This window comes from Crotalus tigris, unplaced genomic scaffold (assembly GCF_016545835.1).
Source record: "Crotalus tigris isolate CLP2741 ecotype Arizona unplaced genomic scaffold, ASM1654583v1 scf7180000017625.6296891, whole genome shotgun sequence".
NCBI lineage: Eukaryota > Metazoa > Chordata > Lepidosauria > Squamata > Viperidae > Crotalus > Crotalus tigris.
The window spans coordinates 110,886-119,862 of record NW_024096520.1 but is presented as its reverse complement, the minus strand read 5'-3'; the positions used below and the strand labels follow the sequence as shown (position 1 = coordinate 119,862).

The 8,977-nt window shown below is 40.1% G+C and overlaps 1 protein-coding gene across 6 annotated transcripts in view; it reads left to right on the top strand.

Annotated features, from left to right (window-relative positions):
- The first annotated feature begins 1,503 nt into the window (after nt 1-1,503).
- BICD1 (BICD cargo adaptor 1) overlaps nt 1,504-8,977 on the top strand; it is a 93,064-nt gene continuing 85,590 nt past the window's right edge. For 5 of the 6 annotated variants that reach the window (XM_039332960.1, XM_039332978.1, XM_039332995.1 and 2 more), the window contains exons 1-2: nt 1,504-1,756; nt 2,453-2,667. In XM_039332960.1, coding sequence (XP_039188894.1) covers nt 1,729-1,756; nt 2,453-2,667 — 243 coding nt within the window. In that variant the 5' untranslated portion in view covers nt 1,504-1,728. Of the gene's footprint in view, nt 2,668-8,977 lie in introns of all 6 variants that reach the window. The other variant, XM_039332968.1, reaches the window with a different exon arrangement.

Genomic DNA, 8,977 nt, shown 5'->3' with positions numbered 1-8,977 from the left:
GTTTTCTGAGTGTATAATCGAGCATGGAGAATATTCCTGTGATCTAACAGGAAAACACCTTTGGGAATGAAAGAGAAGTAATGTGGCTAAAAGAGAAGCCATCTTATGAAGAGACTGCTACTGCATTGGGAAACATATCCCACTTATCATGCTTTATGACGGCATAAATACTGGTAGTTACTCTCTTTTCTATTTTCTACTCTCCTTTTAATATTTCTGTTAGAAATAATGTCACGTTTGGCATTACTGACGCTGCAGAAAGTAGAGAAAAATAGAACACTGCTTTGAGCTTGGTCAGATTAAGTAGGTCTATACCAGGGCTAGGCAACCTTGACTCTTTTATGACTCATGGATTTCAACTCCTAGAATTCCTGAGCCAGCCATGCTGGTTCAGGAATTCTGGGAGTTGAAGTCCACGAGTCATAAAAGAAACAAAGTTGCCTACCCATGGTCTATACTATACAACACGCCATGTTACTTATAATTACATTGAACATAAGAACTTCCATGTTGGATCAGGTTGAGACTCATCTTAGTACAGCATCTGTTTCCCACAGTGGCCAAAAATATCTACCATGCGTGTAAGCAAGAGGTATGGACTCATCCTTTCCCTCTCCTTGTTTTCCTGCATCTGGAATTTGGAGCTATCTTTGCTTCCAATCCAGGGGATACACTGAGTCTTCAGGTCCAACAGCACTTCTTGGTCTGTTCTTCCAAAGTTTATCCAAGTGCATTTGACAAGCATCCAAGTTAATGGCCAGAACCTTCCCTTGTGGCAATGAATTCCAGAGATTAATTTTGCACTGTGTGAAAAAATGCTTTATCTCTTTTAAATGTCCTCCCAGACAGCTTTAAGATTCTAACAGAAAAAAAATCTTCATGACCACTTTCCCTATGCTATGCATGATTTTTTTTTAATGTTTCAATCATATGTCTCCCTCCAACTGTCTTATTGTTAAGCTAGAAAATCCCTGGCATTCTAATTTATTTTTCCTAAGGAAAATGTTTAAACTGGCTAGTAACTCTCTTCTGTACTTTCCCCCCAGCTTTTCCACATGTGGCCATCAGAAGCAATGTTCCAGATGTGGACTTTTCTCTATTGTAGGGGCATTACAGTGCTGGCATTTTAATCTGTCATGCCCTTTCCTAAAAATCTCCAGCATGGAATTCACTTTTTTTTCACAATTTGTTCCTTTCCTTATGTAACCCAGGGAAAGGATACACCCCTAGCATTAGTATATAGTTTGTTAAACTGTGGCTTGTGGGAGAAAAAATCCCAATGGTTGAATTCACACAACCCACCAAGCCCAAACTAATCATATTAGGGCTCAGCAGACTGCAAACCCTGTCCATGCCTCAACTGCCATATTGGGCGGGGTGCTTTACCCTATTTCTTGTTGAAATAAGAAGGACCGATCATCCTCCGGGGGGGGGGGGAATGGGAAACACTGGCCAGGTAAGGAAGCACCTGGATCCTTTCCATCCTCTTAGTGGCAGGTTGAACACCTACACGGCTCTGAAAGGAGGGAGCAGAAAGCCGGGAACTGCAGTAGAGGAACGCAGCCTTCCTCCGCCTGCTCGTTCCTTACAAGAGTGGGAAGAGAGATACCCTGAGGAGGAGGAGGAAGAGGAGGGAAAGGCGTTCGTCATCGGTCGCGCTGTCCTTTTGCCCAGCCGCACGTAGAAGAGGGAGGAAGAGGTCGGCGAGGCAATCAGAGGCGTTCTTGGATGGTCGCTTCCCTTCCGCAGCTGTTTGGTAATAGCCTATCTCCCTCCTTCCTTCCTTCCTTCCTTCCTTCTTCCTTCCTTCCCCATTCGATTCCAGGGGATCAGGAGGCTGAAGCTGCACCATATATAGCCAGGGCTGCCTGCTTTATTGATTGACTTGCATTTCCAGCATCTCCCCCGCCCCCTTTGGCGCTGCAGCGGCGGCAGCACCAGCACTAGCAGCAGCCCGGAGAGGGAAAGGAGGTGGACAGTTGAGAGACTGCGGAGAAGCTGCCCTGGAGACATGGCGGACCGAGGCCTCTGAATAAGCAAAAATTGAGCGCGGGGGTGGGGAGGGGAACGAAACAGGCTCCCTCCCGATTTCTCCTTTCCCTCCTTCCCCAGCGCAATTATGCTGTCCCGAAGTGGAGCGGCCGAAGGACAAACGGTGCAGCAGCTTTGGGGAGCCTTGGACTCCTTCCCCTCGCATCTACTTCTTAATCTTGCATCCCATCCTCTCCCTTGGCCTTAAGCTGAGGTAGCTGGCTGCTTCCCAACAACATCCAGGGCGAATTGCTATCCACCCCTCCATCCATCCTGTGGCTGCCTTCATCCCTCCCTCGCCCTCCCTTCCACTTCTTCCCATCTGTCTCCATCCTTCTTCCTTCCTCTCATTCTCTATCTCTTTCTCCTGTTGCTCCCCTCCCCCCACCTCCTCCCTGGCTGCCACCACCGTCCTCCAAAGCCATGGCTGCAGAAAAGATCTTGGAGACTGTGGATCACTATAAATCTGAGATTGAGCGCTTGACCAAAGAACTGACAGAGACCACCCATGAAAAGATCCAGGCGGCTGAATATGGACTGGTGGTCTTGGAAGAGAAGCTGACCCTTAAACAGCAGTATGATGAGCTAGAAGCTGAATATGATGTCCTCAAACAGGAGCTGGAGCAGCTGAGAGAGGTGAGTTGCCTTGGAAAACCGGCTGATCTCATTCTTCATTTCCCCCATCTCAATATGGTACCATCTTTTTTGTTTTCTCTCTTGATTCCTGGCATATGCCATGTATGCTTAAAAAAGAAAGGGAAGGAAAATATCCACCAGATCTCCTTGCTTTGTGATATTTTCTGAACTATTTCATCTAAAAAGAAGTGTATTGTGGGCCAAATGTTTTGAATCTGGATCTATAAATGTAGGATAAGACTGCAATGGCAGTGATTCAAGATACAGGGATCAGCACTGATCAACAAAGAAGCTTAAAAGTTATTAGGGATCTGATATTTTAAATGTATTACTGATCAAAATATGACAATACATGCTATGTATAGACACAACTTTTGTTTTTGTTTTTTTGTTATTTGAGGGTAAACATGCATATTACACTGAATAGCTAGGTTCATATTAAGAAAAAAACATTTAAAAATGAACATCTTTACATTTTTTAAAAATTAACAATTCTTTATTACATTTGTTTACATCCTTTTATAATTTACCTGTCAATGGGATCCATGATAGGCATCCATTTCTGTCTAGAAAGATATATTTGATCTGGGTCAGTCAGGTTTGCCTAAAAAGAAACTGATACATATCTAATCAGTGCATGTCACTGAGCAATCTGTATTTTTTCTTTGCATATTATTGACAAGATACAAGCAAAGATTTATAATCTCATAAGGCAGATTGCAGATAGGTATTTATGGTAAATCAATCAAATTGTGAATTCTACATTCATATTTATGTCCATATATTATATTTTACAAATAATAGAAACCTAAAGGCGAATTCTGATAGGCACTAGTATGGGAATAAGTATAACTCAATGTATCTATGTATGTATGTACTCAATTTTGACAGAAATGCCCATAGAAAACATCAGTGGTAACTGAAATGGCTGGATTCTTCCCTGTGAATATTTACTTGTTTAACTGACTTTTTAAATCTTGCCTTTATTACTTTATAAGTAACTGAAGGCAGTGAACATATATATTTCTCCTTTCTCCTTCTATTTTCTCCACAAGAATAAAACAACCCTCTGAGGTGGGCTTGGCTAAGAGAGAGTGACCAATCTGAAGTCACCTAACTGCCTTCATGGCTAAAGTAGGACTAGAACCAGTGGTGGGATTCAGCCAGTTCGTACCAGTTCAGCAGAACCGGTAGCTAATTTTTTGTTGAACAGACCCAGAATGGACCTCCGGAAGCGATATCCACACAGAGAACCAGTTGTTCACATATTTGAATCCCACCACTGACTAGAACTCACAGTCTCCTGGTTTGTAGGCCAGTACCTTCACCATTACTCCAAACTGGCAATATTCTTTGGTATGTGGACGCAAGTGAAAATTTGATCTTGTTCCCCCAAACCTTCTGGGTCCTGGCTCTAAAGTTTAGTAGAAATTTCTGTTTACGTCAGATATGTTGGATTATAACTCTCATAATTCCCACTGAAGGTAGTGAACTTGTTGAAGAAAGCTGACTATTGCTGATAGGAACAGAAATTCACCCCAGAGGGCTGTTGTAGGGAAAAATAGAAGGAGGAAGTCACATTAATCATGTTCACTGCCTTTGACTTCTTTATAAAAAATAATAAAGGTGGGATTAAAAAAAAATCTTTAAAAACCTAATATACATCCATGCAATGAGGTCAGCTAGATGACAACATCAATCATATGGACTGATCTTGAACATTTAGCAGGATTGGATTGGATTAGCACTTGATTTGGACACCACCTGGAAATGCTAAGATTATAGGTGAAACTGGAAGTTGAAAAACATTCTGCACGTGATCAATGGAAATGACTGTTCCACCATGGCCAGGAAAGCTACATGGATTGTCCGTGAAGTCATCATGAGTTGAGTTAGACTTGAAGGAGACTTTATGAAATAAAAGTGACATAGATGTTACCTGCTAAAGTGAAATGATATCAAAGGATAGGGGTGGGGGGGGGAGAGGTTGCACAATTGCTGGCAGTGTGTAATCTGGATGAGAAAAGGATGAGAGTGTAAGATAAGTCCTACCATTAGGCATATGATAGCTCCAGGGAAAAACAAGGCATTGCTGAGTAGCTCATCAGGAGCAAGAGAATGACTAGGCAGGTTGGCATGGAGAAGGATGACATACACCGTATTGATAAATCAGGAGGTGAAGAAAAAGGAAGATCATTTCCAGTGGCAACCTGAATATGTGAGTAATGAAGAAAATTCTCATTGCGTGGAAAAAAGGTAAATCCAATGTGTTCACTGTTGGTGTACAATATCCTGTCTTTAGTGATATATAGTTCATTTTCATTCATAAAAAATCATCACAGTGATGCTTGGATGCTGTTATATAAAGAGGTCTCATTGGTCTTTTATTTTAGAAATGGCAGTGGTGATTTTATAATTTTACATATAATTCTCAGCATTTTCATAAAATAGTATACTATAGATAGTCCCCGACTTATGATCACAATTAAGCCCAAAATTTATGCTGCTAAGTGAAAGTTGTTCCATTTTACGAACTTTCTTCCCGCAGTTATTAAGTGAATCATTGCAATTGTTAAGTTAGCAACACAGTTGTTAAGTGAATCTGGCTTCCCCATTGACTTTGCTTAACAAAAGTCACAAAAGGGGATCATATATCCCCCTTTTATGCAACCTTCGTACTGTAAATATGAGTCAATTGCCAAGCATCTGAATTTTGATCATGTAACCTTGGGGATGCTGACAACTGTCATAAATGTAAAAGTGAAAATGTCACTTTTTTCCATGCCATTGTAACTTGGTCACTAAATGAACTGTTGTAAGTCGAGGACTATCTGTAATTTCTGATATTAAAATCCATTGTAGCAAAATAATGTATATAAATACGATAGATCAACTAGCGTTTTGCTTAAGACATACCTACAATAAGGAGACCTGCATTGGTTGAATGCAAAGTGTAAAAGAAAAGTTAGCGAGCTTATTTTGTAAAGTGATACTTATATTTCTTCTAAAATATTTTCTCTAAACATGACTGCATTGCTTAAAAGCAAAATAAAGTGTTTTCCTCATGTCTTTGTGTAAATATCATGCAGATATTTTTAGATTTGCTCAGCTGATTTGATTAAAGCCCTTAAGATTTCTTTAACTGATAGCCTTATTTATATGCACGAAAACCAGCAATGTGCTATTTTTTTAGTATAACTGATTGTGTTAAAAAATTAACTGGTCTGAAATACAACCAAGTAAAATGGGATTGAATTAATAGCTTAATAAACCTTATCAGTTTTGAAAGTAATCTTCTAATTGGATTTACCCTGTGATAATCTAGTCTTAGCATTGCATTTATACAATGTACAGTATGTATTATAGAGATACACAAACCTTGTAATAACTGCAGAGAGAACTTGCACGGCTTAGGCTTGTTAGTTTTCTACTGCTCATAAGTTTCTGTTGGGTGAAGTACTTCTAAATACATAAAGCAAAGGTGTCTAACCTTGGCGACTTTAAGAATCGTGGACGTCAACTCCCAGAATTCTCCAGCCAGCCATGCTCCTGAGTGACTATCTTTGCATGTGTATGCTTGCACAGCCACTTTGCACCCTGCAGAGGCATCTGGAAATAATTTAAGAAGCAGCTGCATTAACCAGAAAAAAAAAGATATAGCTTATTTTTGTTGGTGTGAAATAATTCTGGTACTGTTGCCATAAGTTTGTCTGCTTATTTATTTATTAATAAATACATTTTGTAAGACTGCCCAACTCAAACAATGAGGCTCTGGGTGGTGCTCTTCTTGGATATTCCTCTCTTCACCTGCTGCATTCTTGAGTCTATTTATTTGTATACTTACAGTCCATCACAAGCATTCTGGGGCCTTCTTGGATCTCTTTCTTCCTTGAGGTTGCATTCTTCAGCCCCAGTGAATTCAGCAGGAGTTCATTTTGTATGAATTTTTGTACATTTGTATATTTGTACATTTTGTACATCTGCAGTAGGTCTGTAAATGTTTTAGCTTTCTGGGAAGAGCAGAGCAAAGGGCTGCTGTGTCAGCATCTGTGTCATTCCATAGGCATCATAGGGGATAGAGAGCGGTTGATTTTATTGGGTACACCATGGCTTGATGATTGAGCCTCGACAGAGTGAACTCCCGTTGTTGAGTTATTTATTTATTTATTTATGAGATTTATATACCGCTTTAAGTGCAAGCACTCTCTAAGCGGTGTACACCAGTAAGCAATGTATATATATATATATTTACATTGCCCCCAACAATCTGGGTCATCATTTTACCTACCCCAGAAGGATGGAAGGCTGAGTCAACCTTGAGCCGGTGAGATTTGAACCGCTGACCTGCTGAACAGTCAGCTAAAGTGGCCTGCAGTACTGCACTCTAACTGCTGCGCCACCTCGGCTCTTTTTTGGTTGGTCTTATACAGTATTTAGTGGTTGCCATTGAGCCTTGATACAATGAAGTCCTCAATTCTTTTGCCACTCTTTTTTTTCTTTAATTGACATCTGACTCATTAGTGCCAACGCACTAGTGCCATACCAATGTTGTGATAGAATTTTAATCTTACATCATACACACATGTATATATTATATACATACTTATGCATACACATACACACATACATACATACATACATACACACACACAAAGGCACACATATACACTCCACACAGATTGATTGATTGATTGATTCATTCATTCTTAGATCTTTAGGGATTATATTTAGTCAAATTTCTTAATAAAAGATGTGCTTTGAATGAAGGAAGCATCCACCTTAGCCCGCACAGAAGTTAAACTTCAGTTAACCTCAAGGATATATACTTACTCCCTAAACCCCAATTTCTGTTAGAAATGATTAAGCAGAGAGAATGCAGAAGCTTCTTGTTGTGATAAGGAACCCCCAAGATGTGCATATGTTCTAAATGTAAAACTTCCAAGCTATGTATTTCAACCTATAATGCATATTAGCCAGCTAATGAATCTCTCTCTCTCTCTCTCTCTCTCTCTCTCTCTCTCTCTCTCTCTCTCTCTCTCTCTCTCTCTCTCTCTCTCTCTCTCCCTCCCTCCACACACACACAGATGCACAAACACAAGCAAACACACACAAGCACATATAAACATACAGACAATTTTTTCATTGTTCAGAGCACTTTGACAGATTGTGCTTCAAATTATCATGTAATGAAATTTATAATACTCTGCTCAGCATGTTAACCATTTCCAACATGTTTTCACACAACTTGTAATATTGTCCTTGTGTATGGGTCTCCACACTCAGAGCAAAGGATAATTTTGAAGCAACACTGCTGGTTGCCAGAACAGAACAAGTGTATGGCTGTAGAAAAAATACTGTACAACATCTAATTCTAGCGGTTAGGTCAGGTTAACACAACACCAATTAAAAATACATGAAAACATAAATGCACCCAAATAGCTTGGCATGAAAATTATAATATAGTAATACTTTCTCTTTAAAAAGTCATCACAGGTAGCCATGGATTAATGATGATAGCTAGGGTTGGCAACTTCTTTGTTAAGCCATGGGATCATAAAGTGAAAAAAATCACATGACCATGCCAACTTACAATGGCAGTCCCACCAACTTTGGGGACTGTAAGTCCTTTTGTTTGGTGCTGTTGTAACTTTGAATGGTCATTAACGAATGATATTAAGTGAGGACTACCAGGAAAAAAAATGTTTTACAGATTGGAAGGCCCTGGAAGTAACTAGAACATAGCATATATTGAGACCAGAGGCTAAACTAGGTGTGATATTATATGCATTGATTAAATTAGGATGATGATGACGATGATGATGATGATGATAATAATAATAATAGTTGGAAGGGATCTTGGAGGTCATCTATTCAACCCCCTGCTCAGGCAGGAAACCCTATACCAACATATCAAACTCGTGACGTCACGTGGTGTCGCACAACGTATTGGGACAGTTTTGTCATTGCCGGCAATGGGGTGGGTGTGGCTTCTGTGTGACGCGTCCGGCCCATGGGCTGGCAGTTTGATATCCCTGCCCTATACCATTTCAGACAAATGGCTGTCCAGTCTCTTCTTAAAAACTTCCAGTGTTGGAGCATTCACAGCTTCTGGAGGCAGTTGTTCCACTGATTAATTGGCCTAACTGTCAAGAAGTTTCTCCTTAGTTCTGGGTTCCCAACCCACCCCAATACCCTCCCCCCATCTTCCCAGAGCTGAATACAGGCTTAATTAAAACTTAAAAGAAAAAATTTAAACACCAATAAACCATAAACAAATTTGATTATAGTCATTAGACAAATTATAAAATAC